This window comes from Plectropomus leopardus, chromosome 16, assembly GCF_008729295.1.
Source record: "Plectropomus leopardus isolate mb chromosome 16, YSFRI_Pleo_2.0, whole genome shotgun sequence".
NCBI lineage: Eukaryota > Metazoa > Chordata > Actinopteri > Perciformes > Serranidae > Plectropomus > Plectropomus leopardus.
The window spans coordinates 23,018,140-23,036,646 of NC_056478.1; the positions used below are offsets into that span (position 1 = coordinate 23,018,140).

An 18,507-nucleotide genomic window follows, 5' to 3' on the forward strand; every position below is an offset into this window, starting at 1 on the left:
TGTGTGTGTGTGTGTGTGTGTGTGTGTGTGTGTGTGTGTGTGTGTGTGTGTGTGTGTGTGTGTGTGTGTGTGTGTGTGTGTGTGTGTGTGTGTGTGTGTGTGTTGTACCCTCAAAGCACACATATTCTGTACAAAACACACATGCCTGCAAATTAACAGCGATGACAGATGAGTCACAGACTGCAACATTACTTCAGGCAAAAAGCAGAGGAAGGAGGTCATCCAAAATCCTTCACCGAATCACAACACACACACCAAACACAAAAATAGCAATCATAGCTATATGACACCATTTTTTTTTATTTTTTAAAATTGTTGTTCACATAGTCTGCAGCAAATTTAATGAGAAAACAATGAAATAATTTAAGATTTAAAGTTCCCCTGTGTTGAGAGGAATGGTTCTTTAGGTCTGTGATGTTACAAATCCTGATCATCCATTAAAATTGAAATACATAATCAGTGTCTTTACATCTGAACAGCACTCAGAAAATTGAAAAGACAATATAGACCTCTTATTTCAGAGGCTTTTAAAATGCTCCATTCCTCTACAGACTTCTAAAACATAAACTGCAATAGTTTCAAATTAAACTGACATAAATTATCATTTATAAAGCAACCTGAGCATAAAAACCTTTTTTTTATCTGCAGTTGTAATTCAAAACAGTCAAAACAAAATCCAGTCTGTTATGTATGAAAAACAGTGAAATGGATCATAGACACCGAGTTTTGTGCTGAGACTTTGTAGGCATTCACCACTTTTCACTTGATTTCTTGAGATTATACTCACATTTTGATATATTTAACACATTGAATTGTATTGTATGTGTTGAGGAGTCTATTTTGTGTTAAGCCTTTCACAGAAGTGACATGCTATCACTGAATGTACATCATTTGTACATTTTGAGGCACTATAGTATGTTTACTATTAGCAAAGAGCTGAAAAAACCTTAATCGGTCTCTACACTGCAGTTTATGTTACGTGTCACTGGATTACATCAGAAAGAAATCTGCATCAAATTGAGTGTTATTCTTTTCTGTGCAATCTAAGCTGCAGCTTTTGAGAATCACAGTTTCTTTTCATAGACATGGAGCAAAATTTGGTTTTAATCCTGAGAAATTATCAGGTTCAGTAGTGTGAATATTAGACTGATGCTATGCTCCTTCATATAAATATAAATATTTCAAATGCAGAGATTTTTGTTTCTGTAAGTAATTTAAAAATCACTCCATCTAAGGGCGTTGGTTTCATTTCAGCATTTGAGGGGACATAAATGAGATGGAGGGCCTTAATTTGCTGCATTTTTATGGATTTTTGTCAAAATAAAAGTCTTTTGCTAAATCATGTTTTTATCAAGGGGGAAAGAATGCATGTTCAAAATATTAAATATTTAGAACATTTTTAGAACAGAATATTATGAGGGATGTGTCCCTGCATCCCCCCTGAAATCTTTCTATTGCTGCATTTTTACTGATGGTGGAGGATCTTGGCTGTCATTGGCTATCTAAGCCTTGCTCTTGATTCCTATTGGACAGGAGACCCCAGTCCCTCCCAGACCGCAGTATCCATCAGGGTTTTTACTCAGGTACTGTTGGTGGTAATCCTCGGCGTAGTAGAATGGCTTGGCTTCGTCTATTTCGGTTGTAATCGGACCATAGTTTTCCTCTGTTAGGACCTGAAAACAAAAAAAAAAGACACAAAATAACTAAATTTACAAGAATTTAAACTGGAAAAAACCAAATAAAGTTATTGCATTGACGATGAAAGAAAAGAGAGACCAGACAGTGATCTCTGTGGGAATCTGTTTTTGCAGGAAAAAAATTAAAAAATAAAAAATTGCCGGAATATGCTACAGACCAAAAAGCAAGAATAGAGAGTTTAGTTGTATTTGCTTGGAAACTTGTATTACTACATACCTCAGGTGATTGATTCCAAGGTTTTTATTTATTTATTTGAGATAGTTTCAGTAGAAAGGTACATGCAGTTTTACTACCCTAAAAAGGGGGACTGGCGTCATGATTGACAGCTATGTGTGTCAATCGATGTGCTTGCGATCAATGGCGCCGCTTGCAACTGGTCAGATTAGTGAATAGTTGGGAACTCAATATTGCAGAGCTCGCAACTGTGCAGATTCTGGCACCAAATTACATCACTAGTGCAAGATGGCAGCAGCTGTATTTGAGATATTTTGGCTTCATTTTGGGGGTAAGTGAAGATGCAACATCCTTCTTTATAAACAGTCTATAATCTGATAGAAAATGACAGCATCCATGACTGCAGGAAGGAGCTGTCTGTTTTCTGGCACTTTTAGGGTTGCAGTCAGTGACAGTGTGTGAGTCAGCGCTTAGTTTGGTTAACTTTCAAATCAAAATGTTAATGTTAATTTTCTACCAGAGAGAGGCAGAAAAATGGCACGGCACTTTCAAATACGACCCCAAATCATCTGGGGTCGTATTCATTGTATTATTTTATGACCTCTGTGTTTGGCGAAATATGGTAGGTAATTTACAGTTGAATTTTTACTTAACAAATTACAAACATGGAAGATTCACATGAGCTCAAGTTCAGACAATCCCTGCAATTATTACAAATAACTAAAGCTGACCAGGTAATATTACTCCAGTGCCAAAAGTTCTTTTTGATTTCTACAATATTAAAAACCTAAAATGTAGCATGTTTCTTCTTGAGCTGCTCCTAAACTTGGGATTGTGAGAGAAAACACAGTCAAATAGCACAATTTTACGCACACATCTTATTATTCTGCATCTTATTGTTTGTCTACATTGAACCAATTTCTCTAAAAGAATCACTCAACTTTCAAGTGAACAAATATCAAGGCCTCGGACTGCAAAGAACTTATTGTCTTACAAAAAAAGGAAGAAATGTGTCTACTGTGCTTATGAAACACACACGCAGCTTGAGGCGGGGTGGTACCTACAAAAACACACAACACACACACACACACACACACATTCATAGCAGAATCAGTTTGTGATGATGACACCTTCTCCTCCTTGTGATATAAATAACTGAACCAGATGGCATGTGGGTAAATTAAAAGACAAAGAGATGAACTGCGAGCATTAAAAAAAAACACACACACGCTCATAAAACTTTAATTCCTGGTGGAGGGGTGTTGCTGTGTTTTGAGGGTGTGTGCAGGCATGTTTTCAACACAGCTTAATCATAGCATGGGTTTTGGAGGAGCTTAATTTGAAACGACATTACATTAACATGTTCAGGCTTTTATCAGAAAAGCCGGCTCTTCTGCAGCCTGAAACGACAGCTACCCGAACCTAAAGCCTCTGAAACGACTACATGAGGTTTATGGTAATTATCCTGTTGGACACCTTAAATAATAACAACACAGCAATGTCCTTCAGGTGTTCCAATATTCATACTTTCAGAAAACACGAACTTTTGTGGCCCAAATTAGCATCCAAGTGTGATGATTAAGACTCAGTAAAAGAGTTGTTTCCCATTTCTTTGGTTAAAATTTCATGTGAATGCCTCATTTCCTGGCTGAGCGTTCAGGTTAAATATTTAATAACTGGCCGCTTCATTTAATTTTCAGTATTCAGCTGCATTACAATCACACCATCACAATCACAATAATTCACTTGCTAATTATATGTTCCGTTTCTTGTGATTATGGAGCAGTTTTGACTTGCTAATTAACAGAGATGGTTCATATACTGCAAAAATCTTAAAACTGGTGCACAACTGAAGAAATATTATCTTGATATGAATGGAGGATCCATGTTGCTTAAAGGTTATTGCCAGTTGTTAAAAATGAATTGTGAGCCACTGTTGTGTGAAATGATCTCAACTTAGAGTGGTGATTTTTTTTTTTAATTGTTGTATTAAAATGACTCAGCATTCAAGTGGCAGCATGTTTTGAACTGGCGATGTACACTGTGCCTTTTAAAGCTTTTTTGTCTTGCTGGAAAAATGCGTTGTTATATGAAATTTGAAAAATAATTTGATTACCACATGCATTCAGCACATACCCGCCTATAATCAATCATATCCAAAGGGTGAGTTACACCAACTGGAAAATAGGCCATTTTAATTAAAGCCCTACACATCATCTAACCACAGTGTTTACTTCACTCAACACATCCATCATCTCTCCTTCCTCTCCGCCATCCTGTATTTTGTTAATTAGCCAGAGTACCAGAGGTCACGCAGGCTTCAGAGAGCTGGTCTGGACCTGAATAGGAAGCCTCTCCCAGGCTGAAGGTTCTCTCATTGCTCCAGAGACAAAAAAAGTTGGTGTTTCAAATCTTTTGAAAAGCTTTCTTTAAAAAGTCAACACGCTGAGCCAATTTTAAGAGTCATAATCCACTTTACTGCTATTGATCTGCCACAGGCAGCTCTTTACAATTCAACATTCTGTTACAGACATTATTTATTTGGATATCACTGACCAAGGAAATAAAACTACCTTCAAATAGAACTTGTTAGCGAATGGTTACCACATAGGAAGCTGTGTACAAGATTTGCTCATCATTCAAGTGACTAGTTTGGATAGTTTGGGTTTTTTGAAGTGGGGCTGTATGGAGTTCTTATTGGTAGTCAGTGTGTTACAAACAGTAGATGACAGTGTGCATGCCCCCAGTTTGGAGACGCAGTCTACTGCTGTGGACAGGGCTCAGCAACATAACGTATTTCTAGCCACCTAAAAAAAGTCCCGCCTAAAAAAACCCATATCAGTTTGAGTATAGGCCTATGCTACACTGAGAGGATTCTCGCCACCTTAGCTTTCTGTCAGACAGTCCGTTTTGACGGGGAAGTCGTCACTGTTTTTCTCAACAAAGCCTGGCTTTGAAAACAAAGATATAACAACTTCATTTTCCAGTTGGAAATCACTGTCAGTCATTGAAGTAAAGCTGTCAAAATACTCTCAATATAGTGTATATTTACACTGATATTATTACTGTAAGGTGGGGCTTTTTTTAGGTGACTAAAATAAATTTTGTTGTTGACACCCATCCACAGCAGTACACTGCTTAGCTTAGCTTAGCGCCGCTGCGAGGTTAACAGCAACATGGACTCTATTTTCAGCATGTAGAACAATTTAACAAGCTAGCCAGTGCCACTTAATGCTGGTCATGTAAGGTAAAGACACAATGACAAAAGAAAAAGATAAGGCCTTCTTCCCATCCTTGTTGGAGCATTGTCCACACAATATGCACTCTACTGCTGAGTTTAAATGGAACTTGTGAACTTGTGTTTCCGACATGGGAAGTCGTGTACACCAGCAATAAACAGACGAGAGGCCATGTGTCACAAACCACGGTAAAAACCCATGCTAAGATGCTTATTCTGAATGTGTTGAATACATGTCTAAACTCCTTGCTCCTTATACCCGAATAATATCAGCATATCCCACATGACTTAATCAGAATATGCTAAATTCTGGACAAGGAACAAAATACACTATTAACATAACCTGTATCACATTCAGGATACTGTCATATTCGTAACAATAGCGGAAAATTCAGTGTGCATGTAGCCATGTTGGGTTGGTCTGTTTGTCCGTTACTTGGATCCACACTGAAATATCAACAACTTTTTGATGTATAACTATGAATTTTAGTACCCATATCCATGGTGCCCAGACGATGAATCCTACCAACTTACGTAATCCTCTGACTTTTCCTCTTGTGCCACCATGAGGTTGATGTTTGTGATTCTAAGCGAAATTTCTAAACAAAAACTGAATGTAGTGCATGAAATTTTGTTCACAAATTAATGTTTCCCTCAGGATGAATTGTAATAACTTTGGTGATCATTTGACTTTTCTCCTAACACCACCATCAGGCCAAACCTCTGTCTGATACTTTGGTTTATGACCAAAAGCCTGCAAAACTAATGACATTCTCACCATCCTCAACTGTACTTCGTGTTTAGTACTCATTAGCAAATGTGGGCAAGCTCACACACCAAACGAAGATGGTGGGCAAGACTGTATGACAAAAACTATAATGATCCATACATCAAATGCAAAAGAGACAGGCACAACAAAGAACATCAGTGTAAAAGCAGAATCTAAATATGGCACGAATAAGTGGGATTGCATCACTCTGCAGACAGTTTAATGTTAAATGCTACAAATCCTTGTTTTGTTTTTCAGTTTGAGAGGAATTAACTCTCAGGGGAAACACTAAAAAGTTCTCTGTTTATTCTTAGTCCAAAGAAACAATCAGACTAAAAGCAGTGCAGAGTAATTTCACACATTGGTGCCTCTAATAGTTAGTGAGAGGTAATTGTTTGAAAACCATTTTAACTTCATTGACGTCAGCCCTCGGAAGTTGTTAAAGAAGATGTCAGCAAACAAACCCAGAGGGTCTGTGATGTGGCTATAACAGAAAAATACCAAAGAGACAAAAGATCTAACGTTGGCGAGTTTAGCTTTTAATGGACAGTGTTTGCTCCCTGCTGTTTGATTCATCACTCCCTGTACTGACACCACAATTTAATTTGAGTGAGGAGGGTAGAGGTACAACGCAGCAGTTCGTCAGAATGGGACTCTCTTCTCTGTTGCAGCTGCACTTTGTGATAAAGACTGGAAACATACTGTAGGCACATTTATTTATACTGAACCTTTCCAGCACAAAGGTCAAGTAAAGAATAAAAATATACTGCAAAAAACAAAATTGTGTGAGGCAAAAAAATAAGGTTATACTAACTGGCTGAAATAATTTGTCCCCCAAAACCAAAGGTTTTTAGCCTCGACTTAAAAAGACTCAGCTTTTGTGGAAAGTTATTTCAAATATGTGTTTTGTAAAAAACTGAAGGCTCTTTTATCCCTCTAAATAAAAATCAAGTTCTGGAAAGTTTGCAACAGAAGCAAATTAAAGTTTTATTTTATCTCCATGACAGTTAACAATGCTTCAAATATGGGTTTCGGTGCAAAAAACATGTATATTCTAAAACATCTTCTTCCCGGCAGCACAGAATATCTATATAATCAGCAGTTTCAAGGTGGACACCCAAGATCAGAGTCACTAACTTGGTATCTGACCAAATGTCTCTCCTTCTGTTTCTGAGATATGACATTAAATAATATCCAGAAAAGTGTTTTTGCAGAACATTATGATGTTCAAGTGAGGTTGTCCTTTGACTTTTTGGATATAATATGTCATAACTTCCCCATTTTATCCTATTTGACATTTCTGTAAAATTTTGTGAAAATTTAGCATTAATTATTGGCCTAAACATTTTTTGTGAGCTCGCATTGACTTTGACCTTTGACTACCAAAGTTGAAACAGTTAATAGTTCTGTATAAGTGAACTTATGCCAAATTTGAAGAAATTACTATACAATGTTCTAGACATAATGTATTCATGAGAGTTAGATGGACTCAGAAGAACACAAAACTCAAAAACATGAGCTGAGGCATAAAAAGTGGGAAACAGCTCTACTTTCCAGCCACAAAAAACAAAAGCAAAAAACAGTCAGATCAACTAAGCTACAAGAGGCAATGCAAAAGTTTTAAAAGTTTTAACTTAAAAAAAAACCAAAACAAAAACAGATAGTCAGTAAGGGCCTCTGCGCCATTAATGTTTACATTTCGTGCTGTCACAAGCCTCTCGTCCATGTGTAGATTCATGCTTCCTTCTGTTTAGTGATATGGTTGGCGGGTATAGTTTGTCAGAAAAAAAAACATGAAACTACTCACAACAAGGTCTGTGGATTATCTTGAGCAACGGGGTCATGATTTCGAGAAGAAGACATTGCAGTTGTGTTTGTCATATGTGTTATTTTGGTGCTTTGAGCACCACAAGCTGAGTGCCATCTAGTTTCATTACATTGGCAAGAAGGCAGATGTCTCTGTGCCCGATATCTCCGACACTCAGCAACTCACACCAAAACAATCTAGATTAATACCACTACAAGTAAGAAGAAAAATATGTACTTTTATAATGAAGCAGGAGTATTTTTGAAAAAGTTCTGTCAACGTTTTAATGTTTTTTTGCTACTTTTTTCTGGGTCACCAATGGAATCCACTGTAAATACTATGGATCCAATTGGGGCATGGTGGTTTCACAGTATTATGGTATTAAGAAATCCCAAAAGTATGTTTTTCAATACTGTCATAAATACAGGCACTCCTCTTTCTGTCACACTAATTGCATATGTAGTTCACAGCACGCACCACCAGAGCTCAGTCTCAGGTTTCTACTTGTAGAACAGGAGGCTGAGTTGAAAGACGCCTCAACACCCAGTGGTGTAAAGATAAGTTACAGGACTGTAAACAGCTGGCGGCTAGCAACAGCAGAGAGAGACTGTGGGGAATAACTGTCAGTTGTTTACCTCTAACCTGGTGAATTAAAGATTTATTTCGACTAGACCAGAGCTGGTGATCGCTGGAACAGTGGACTTACTTACTAGATTACTAGCAAGAGTAACCAAGACGGTTTGGGTAATTTTTATTTTGTTCCTGTCAAGTTTGAATGAAGTGTGTTTTATGATGAGTTAACAAGGCAATTAAGCCTCGTCAGCCTTTTGTGACTGAGAGAAAGTTGAATTCAATAGGTGTCTTTCTCTGTTTAATAAGGAAAATAGGTGTGAGAATATTGCTTTTCTTGACATTTTGTGGGTTTCTATTGTGTAATTATTAGTCTGAAAAGCACCACACACTCACATTGTAATATACCATACACCTGAGTGAAATTTCAGGAAAGTATGAAATATTACATATGGCCCAAGCCTTGATCCAATCTAACTGTAGCTGGTCACCATGAAAGCAACAACCTTTTCAGAGACATCTTTCAACCATAGAGGGGTGAAGTGTTTCATTAAAAAAGGTTTGGTGGACTGTTTATTTAAGATAATAAATATCATAAAATAGCATAGCATAAAATGTGAATAGCATAAAATATTGGTTACAGAGAACTTTAAGCTAAAAAAAAATTTGGGTACAGACATCAATGCAACACCACCTGCTATATACCCAAAATGGCTGCATTTTCCACAGTACTGGTGTAGTGGCATCTTCAACCATCCTCCCTGCCTTCTCAGTGTTCCAGTGCGTTTGTTTGGGCAGTTCCTGCTGCTATGTTAGCAGCCTGCTATAGATGCATAATTCACATCCAGTAATTTGCATGTCAGAGAAGTAGATTTCTCATTTGAAATGCAAATACCTTGACTGCTCTGGTAAAGCAGGGAAAACGTGAACAATACTGATAAGCACCCACGAGACAGAGAGAGGAAGAGGAAAAAAGGTGAAGCTGGCATGTTAAAGCACGAGCAAGGGATCTCATAGACAAAGAGGAGAGAGAAAGAGAAGAAAGAGGAAAGAAAAGCAGCTGTTTTGTGTTTAGAAGTAGATATATGAGCGTTCATGAAAAGAAAATGTAGCCACAGAGGTGTATCAAGAGGGAGAGAGATGCCAGAACAATGAGTACACACTGCTTTAGCACCCACCGAGTGAGCACACGTTATTACATAAAGCAAGCACGCAAGTACACACACACGCACTGTTACCACTTCCACCTGCCATTTTAGACGCAGTGCACACCCTAATGATGGGTAGGAGGCAAGAGAAGAAAAGGGAGGCTCCTTTCATGCTGCAGACAACTGCCAGCCGCCTGCAAGGTAATTTTCTGCAGTGCTGTTGTACTTCACACACAAAACAGAAACACACACACGTGTACACACCAAATTCCCCTATCACTCTGTGCGAACAATACAATCAAGCCAGGCAGCATAGAGAACATAGTCAATACCCTGACACCAAATTAACCAGACTCTCCTCTCTCCTTTTATCAGCACTTCTGGCCCAAACCTTCTCTTTTCTGTCACTTTTTTTCACTCTCATATTTGCATGCATGAAATGTGGCTGCAAAGGAAGACATTATTTGACTCTGGGGATCAGAGTGGATATTAATACAAATTCAGGAAGTGTCTGGGAGGCGTGTCCTGGGAAAATCTCTCTGTGCTGCATGTTTGGATTGTTTGGAATGAGGAGAGAAGAAGTGTGGGTGTTTGGCACGAGCGGCCACCATGACTGCAGGGACAAAGAAGGAAAGCCACCTACAAAGACTTCATCATCAACAGGAAAGGAGAAGGACTCCACCCAAAGATTTTTTGGGAGCACAGAGTCATAAAAATTTTAAAGATGGAGTGGTACGCATGCATGCAAAGTCAATGTACGGAGGTGAACACTGCATCTACCCTCGACAGAGAGAAAAAAAAACTGAATTATTGAAATGTCCTCGTATTTGTTGGCATGGAAATGTTGAAGATTTGTGGAAAACATCAAATACAGAGGACTTTAAATAACATCTATAGCTACCATATATATATATATATATATATATATATATATATATATATATAAACCTGAACCAAAATGCTAACAATGTATCCATATATGGGTGGGCTTGTGTGTGTACATGCGCGCACATTAGTTTTGCAACTAAAGCGTTTTTTTTTGTGGAGGACAGATTTAAGGCCCAGATGGTTTGGCATTGAGCATGTTTGCTGTAGGCCAACTGCTCACACACACACACACACACACACACACACACACACCACACACACACACACACACACACACACACACACACACACACACACAGATGGGAGAGAGTGGGGGAGGCAATCTGGTGAGAAAAAAAATGAGAAAGGAAACAAAACCGAGAAAGATTGATAGAGAGATGCGCTGGTTGTATGAGGGAAATCTATCAATCTATCTATTGAGCGACCTACTGTATATCAATCACCACAGGACACACACACACACACACACACACACACACACACACACACACACACACACACACTGCATTCAAAATAAAATCAAAAAATATGCTTTTGTTTTAACAGTTTAAGCAATTTGATCCTTCTTCGAAGGTTCACAGTCTGTTCATTAACGTGATTAAACACTTGCACAAAGACACATTTTAGTGAGTATCTTTTTAGTGAAAAGCTTTAAAAGCCAGGGAGAGAGAGGGAGCGTGAGCACTCTGGATTTTCACATTACTTTCTGGTACAGGGAGCTGCGGACATGCAGGCAGCAGCACAGAGGGGGAGAACTCTGCACTGAAAGACTAAGAAAAAATTATCTCCTAACCCCTAACCCTCTCTTCTGCTTAGAAGTGGTGAATTTACAGCTCACAGCAACTTAAAACGACACAGTCTCTCGCTTTTGTTTGATATCAAGTGTTGGCAATAAATGTTGCACACTTTAGATCCATCATTAGCACTGTTAGCTTGTTTACTATATCACATAATTGTTGCTGTCACACTGAATGCCCTGCTGAGCCAAATTCTAAGGATTTTCATGGATTAAATTAAAAAAAGAAAAGAAAAAATAATTGTCTAATATATGTATTCAACGGCAGAATCTGATTCAACTGACATAAATCTGAGTTGTGTACAGCCCTAAAGAAACTGTATATTGTCTCATCCCTACTCCAGTCTCTCCTCTTTTTTCTCTCATCACTGTTTGTTTATAACACACATTGTTGGCTCAAGTTGAAACATCTTTTACTTGTAGATGTGAATCTAATCACATCTTTACATTGACTCTATATGCAATCACAACACTTTAAAAAGGTGCTTCTTTGTCCTGTTTGCAGAATCATACAAAAAAGAATGACTGTACAGAAATGATAGATTTTGCCTGATACATTTGTATGTTGGCCTGGTGGTTTTGCTCAAAGGGGCCAAAAATTACTGTGATTCAACCTGTATGGAACAGAAATCCACACCATAAATCAAAGAAAATCTAATTTTTAATTTTGTGATGTCTTGTTTCTGTTTGTAAAGGTCAGTCCTCTTGGGAGCATGAACCTAAGTGCTGTTTCAATTTTGATTTTTTTTTGTTTATATGATACTATGACACTTTTGTGATGTTGCCCAAGCTCATTTTCTCTCTTACTTCAGCACTGTGTTGTGTTGTATTGCATTTTTTGTTTCTCAATAACATCCTCTTTAGACAGCGCACAGCTAATGTGACATAACACATTTCATCACATGCAAGAGGGAACAAAAGCACACTTGCACACGTCAGCTACTTCTCCACTTTATGTCCGCTAAATGGCCTTCCAGGGCCCTGAAACCTCCTGCAAATATAACAAGCTGCATGATATTAATTTTACAATTATCTTACCATGAAGATACTTTTGGGAACTGAGCTGCTGGTCTTCAAAGCCTTGGGAAATCAGTGTAAAGACAATCTGACAGGAAACTGGCTGAGTTTTAAGCAACTGTTTGAACATTGTAAGCCTCTTTGCACACCATTACATTATTTTCAAGGCAGTTTATCATATGTGCCTCATATTTCAATAAGCAACCTGGTCACTTTTAGGTAAAAGCTACGACGGCAATCCTACTTAGTCTGACTTTTAACATTTGCATATCACTTTGCACATCACAGAACAAGTTTAAATTGAACGCCATCAAATTAACATTAAGAACACAGCAGCATGTAAAACATGCAGAGAGAGAGAAAGAAGTACGCCTTCCTAAAATCTCTTAAATAAACTCAGTTTCCCAATCATCTTCTCTTATGTACTAATCAGTAAACTACAAAACATGGTGAAAAAGCTACATTTCAATTTGTCGAGGAGATCAATACCCTCTTACAACAACCACAGGAATAATCAGACATCTCCATATTATAAAAATTTTATTCATTCATTTTCCGTAACCGCTTTGTCCTCGTAAGAGTCGCGGGGGGGCTGGAGCCAATCCCAACTGTCATCAGGCAGAAGGCGGGGTACACCCTGGACAGGTCGCCAGGCTATCGCAGGGCTGACACATAAGGACAGACAACCGTACTCGCTCACAGTCACACCTAAGGGCAATTTAGAGTCACCAATCAACCTGAGCTGCATGTCTTTGGACTGTGGGAGGAAGCCGGAGACCCCGGAGAGAACCCACGTAGACACGGGGAGAACATGCAAACTCTGCACAGAAAGTTTAAAAATGTCATTCATGACAAATGTTGAATAACTCTTTGAAAGCCAAGCAATTTGGTTTGATGTCTTTCTAAAATATAGGGAGAAGGCAACGAGACACTTAAGAACACATGGTCTGAAAATCAGCAAAAAAAAAAAGCTAGAAGAAAATAACCTGAAAATTTTTTTCTGTCAAATAATTTTCGATGTAAAATTAATAACGTTATAAATATAGCTTTCTGGACATCTTCTTGGAATTTCTTTTGACAATTTTCCAATATCCATCCAACGTTTTTTTACCAAGCTGGTCATTCCTGATTCCTGTTTAATACATGGATTTTTTTTTTTTAACTTAATGGCAGCGATAAATTAAAAGTGAGGACCTTACTGAAGCGATTAAAATGTCCAAAATGACCCAACCTGTCTACAGAAAAAAGCAATAATGTTTACTACTGTATTTTGTTTGTATTTTAAATCCATTTTAAGAGCTTGAACCCAGGAACCATTTGTTTTTTCTGCTCAACACATCAGTTTGTGTTTCCATTAAGTCACAAATACAGTGTCTGTTACACAGTGCAGTACTCAGAGACTGTGACAGAAGCAGAGAGAGTGAAAACAAGACTCTAAGAGACAAATTCTGCTAAAAGAAAACAATGTTTTAGTGAGAAAAGGACGAATGAACAAGGAGAATAAAAAGTGACACTAATGAAGACCAGACTACACTAGAAGAGAATAGAAAAAAATAGAATAGAGTAACCTCCTCCTCGTCAGTTTCCATGGCAACAAGCCCTGTTGGTGGGATAGTGGTGCAGAAGTCTCAGCAGGAGAGTTCAACAGAGGGAGTGTGCGAACATCATTTGTGGGTGTGGGTGTGTGTTTGTGTGTGTGTGTGTGTGTGTGTGTGTGCGTGTGTGCGTGCGTGCGTGCGTGCGTGCGTGCGTGTTTACTTAGAAAGCATATGGACATATATGGCAAATGCTACACACGCCCACAAACATACACAAATCCTTTAGATTTCCATATTCATCTGCTGATGCCAAAAGTATCTATGAGTGTTTCTGACACAACCTGAAAGACAGGAGGGATGGGCAGCAGAGGAGGATACTGGGAAATGGAGTCAGAGAGGAAAGAAAGGAGTGACTTAGAAGAAGACAGGAGATTGGAGGGAGAGGAGATTATAATGGAGGGATGTTTGTACCTTCTGGTATTGATCTTTGGAGGCCAAAGCTTCCTCCAGTTGCTGCTTTGTGTCGACGTAGATGGCTGAGCGGTAAGCCGTCCCAAAATCGTTCCCCTGACGCATCCCTAAACACACACAAAAATGTAAAATTCAAGATTTCAGCTAGCGCGAGGAGCCTCCGTCCTCCTCAGCTCTTGGCTGAGACAACATCACATCATCTGAAAACAACAGCTGACAGCATTTTCCAAAAATATAACTCGTCTGTCTTGGCAGAACTGAATGCTGTTTTTTTTGACTGAACTGATCATTTCATCATGTTTTCCTTTCAATGTCAGCTTCTCAGCTTGTCAATCACGATGTTTGGTTAGCTCAAAGGTTTCAGCAACTCGAGTGGTGCGGCCCTAGAGATGCCAACGCATGTCATTCAATCTGTTAGTGCGAGACTTCGGTCAAGTCAGTTTTATTTATACCGCCCATTATCACAAATCAAAATGGGCCTCAGAGGGCTTTACAGCACACGACATCCCTCTGTCCTTAGATCCTCACATCAACTCAGGAAAAACTCCCCTAAAAAAACCCTATAATGAAGAAAATAAGTTAATTATATTTGGTACAGAGTGTAAATGTACATGAGTGTAAATCTTAATGACTTAAGTTGCCTTCTGACTTAAAAGTTGTGCAACCTGCAGGTCAAAAATTTCAGATTTTAGCTCTCGACAGAATACTACTGACACGAAGAGCGTTTTCATACGAGACGAGCACGAGATGAGTCAAGACAGTCATGATTGATCACAGCAGAGCAGCCACCGTAACACTGTTCCTAAACGGGTTGATAAAATCTAGATTGGTGCTGATCAATAAAATTGTCTCATTAAAAAGAAAGAAAAAGTCAAACAGTGATGAAAGTTTCATCAAGTCTGAAGAAACAAAAAGCAAACAGGTACTGAAGCTCTCTTTTAGACACGTTTCCATTTTCTTTATCAATAAATACAAACTCCTTACTCTCCTTTAGGGGTCCAGTTATGAGACAGTCTGTGGGTGAGAAGTCGTACCTTGAGTCGGATCGTGGCTTTCCCAGAAAACTTTGAGCAGGTTGGCGAAGCTGATCTTCTCTGGATGGTAGATAACTCTCACCACCTCAACATGGCCTGTCCTACCTGCAAAATACAACATCTGTGAGTTCATGTGTCAGAGAGAAGGTTATATATAGGTTATATATACTGAAGGGTTCAACTTGTTTTATGCATTGCATGTTTTACCCAACATTTGTTTGATGTCCCTCCAATTAACAGCTGTTATATTACAGATATTTTCATCCTGGGATGTTTACCTTAAAAGCAGAGGTGCAATACACATAATTTGACTAAAATATCATGTTGCATGTAAAGAAAATTGCGTGTGAAGAGTCATCTTGCAGTTGTGAAAACAGTCTCAACTTCTCAGCCTCTTCCCACGCTTTAAAATATTTATTTATATATAAAGAGGTCTTTGTCATCAGACAGTTTATCTAAGGTCTAATGTGTAGGATTTAGTGCGATCCAGTTGTGCGATTGCAGATTACGACCAACCGGAACCTGTTCCGTGTGCCATGCGTGTCAGGGAACTATAGTAAACAGCCCTATCTAGAGCCCGTGTTTGATTTGTCCATTTTGGGCTACCGTAGAGACAACATGGCAGACTATGTTTTAACTTTTCATTTTAGGACTCTAGGACTTCTTGGTTAAAGAAGTCCAAAAACAGTCTTGAAGTCCAAATGATCAAAAGCTCCAGAATAAGTGGACCTTTAGGAGAGATCTTCAAGGTGAAGGACTGACAGTGAAGAACAAAGGGTCAAAATTTAATCCACCTCCAACATAGAGTCCTAAAACAGTCCTGAGGTTCTAACGGCAGAAAGCTCCATAAAAAGAGAACTGTCAAGGTCTAGGACCAACTAACTCAAGGAAAAATTCAAGAAAAAAGAAAAACATATTTAAAACTATAAGCCTACATGAACAAAAAGTCCTAAAAGTGTGCCAGATAATGGAAAGTTTGAAAAACTGCAGCAGCATGACACCTGATAAATACTGTTTGGTACAACTGCAAGCACTGGAGCAAGTGAGCATGTGGATTGTTCTGTCGACTGCTTTTTCCAAGGGCAACTGTGACGATAAAAACGTACACCTTAAAAGCCAAAATACAGGCGTTGTTCTTGATAAGTCTGCATTCGTCCAAAGTTGATTATGATGTAACCATAACAAATGATCCTTCCTGCAGACAGACAGACAGACAGACAGACAGACAGACAGACAGCAGCTGGTGTTGGTAATGAGTGTGACCCATTACACTGCACCTCATCTTCCTCCTGTCTCTCATTCTACCTCCACTCCATCTCTCTCTCTCTCTCTCCGCCTTATTACTTTTTTAATATCAGGAGTTATGGATTCCTACGGTAGATATTGGCGAACAGAGACAAAGCAGCGGTCGATATTAAATTAATGCCTCGCCAGGACAATCTCGCAAGAATAAATTCATCTCGGACAAGACGGGAAATAATGTAGTGGCTGGAACAGAACAGACAGTGAAGCTGCAGAGAGTTGTTGTCCACATAATGTACATTAACTGTAAAATTATCTTACATTATCATTATGTCACCATTTCAACATGAACAACTGACTGTGTGTTGAAAAGCTGACCACAGAAGACAATGGCTTGTAAAGCAACAGCAGGAAATATGAATATGGTGGTGGAATGAGATAATGTACATTTACTTGAGTACTATAATTAAGTACAATTTACTTGAGGATTTTCATTTTACCCCAATTTATACTGCTCCACTACATTGCAGAAGGAAATATCTTTATTTTTATTACTGCATTTATCTGACAATTATACTTAACATAAAGAATGATGTAAAGGTAACTAATGCTTTCACTTTCTTCATGAGTAATAAAAACATATAACTCACAAAGGAGCTCAGACCTATACCAAGGCCAAATGCCCTATCTTGCAAAACCAAAGATGCAATACCACATTAGATCATTGATACAGATGACATCCTGAGCAAAGAAAGAAGTCTTCTACCTGAATGTGGGTTGTAAAATAAGCTTCTCTGTTTTTTGCTGTGTGTGTTAACGAACATTTCATTTAAACAAAAAGATCTTTAGAGTGAAAAAACTGAATCAATACCTGAAATGACCCGTTTTTTTCTCAGTTCAGTTGAGCTCTGTCAGTTTGAAGCAGTGCCGTTACTTGTTAGCTGAGCATACTACAGAAAACTTTATTGTCTGTAGTGATGGAAAATCGTCTTAGACATGGCTCAACAACAGTGCAAAACAAACTCCCCTAAAAAAAAAAAATTAAATAAAATATTTATCTAATACAATAATTTAGAATTAAAAATCACAATATACTACTGTGTGCAAAGTTGCATAGTGTTAATGTAGATGTATGGATCACTACCTTTTATTTAAGATGTTTATGGAAATTGGAGTGATAAGTGTTTTTTTTGGCTAAGGAGACTTTATATCAGCGACCTGCGGGTAGTAGCTGGAAAGACTCAAGCTGAGGGTGAGAGAGATCTTTCACAATGTGATTAACTTTCCTTTCACCTGCTTTGTTATGAAGTACTGACAATAGAGTTTGGGTTTTACCAGTTATACCAGTTACTGAGTTGCTTTAGCCCTCTCCCTCCTTCTCATGTCTTTAAATGTCAAAGTAGCAAGCAGTACCAAACATTTTATTTAATCATAGAATTGGACTACAGCTATCCAACTAAATGCTCTGTGCTTAGTTGATTAGTTTGTGAGCTTAACTGAACGTTTAGTCGTGTTTCAATTCACTCAGCGGGATATGCACGAGCACTGAATGATTTGGTGAACGAATATTTGGAACATTTTTTTAAATTAGCAGATTTTAATAATTTAATACACTGAAAAGAGTTAGTGTTAGCTAGGGATGCACTGATTATGAAATCCTGTGCCAATACAGATGTTTAAAATATTAGTCATTCCCATAGCAGATAACTATTACTGAACTGTTTTAACGCTAGTCAGTCCTTCTTTGCACTACCTTTAAATGAGCACAAATTAAATCTTACGCATTCGTGAAACAACCTTTAATATAATCTCCTTGCACATGAAAAACATTTTTTAAACAACTGATTCAAAAGTCTTTGTAATATATAATACATCATAATTTCCTTTCTAATATCGATTTTATATTGCTGTGCAAACATCAACAAATTCTCCTTTAAACAACTGTATTAAGTGTTACTGCTCAGTCACCTCTATGTTTGCCAGTGACATCCGAGGTGAGAGTTATGTGCAATCCCAGCTCAGATCATGGACTTCTTTTATTGCAAGTTTAAAGAAAGCGAAAAAAAAAAAATTCCACTCTGTGATTCGGACCTGCTCCAAAATGATATGGTTTCTTC

At 38.2% G+C, this 18,507-nt stretch overlaps 1 protein-coding gene across 1 annotated transcript in view; it reads right to left on the minus strand.

Moving 5' to 3' along the window:
• Positions 1-280: 280 nt before the first annotated feature.
• Positions 281-18,507, minus strand: part of msra (methionine sulfoxide reductase A) — a 41,399-nt gene continuing 23,172 nt past the window's right edge. Inside the window, exons 4-6 of the mRNA XM_042504038.1 lie at positions 15,149-15,253; positions 14,115-14,221; positions 281-1,673 (exon numbers count right to left, since the gene is read on the minus strand). Coding sequence (XP_042359972.1) covers positions 1,503-1,673; positions 14,115-14,221; positions 15,149-15,253 — 383 coding nt within the window. The 3' untranslated portion in view covers positions 281-1,502. The remainder of the gene's footprint in view (positions 1,674-14,114; positions 14,222-15,148; positions 15,254-18,507) is intronic.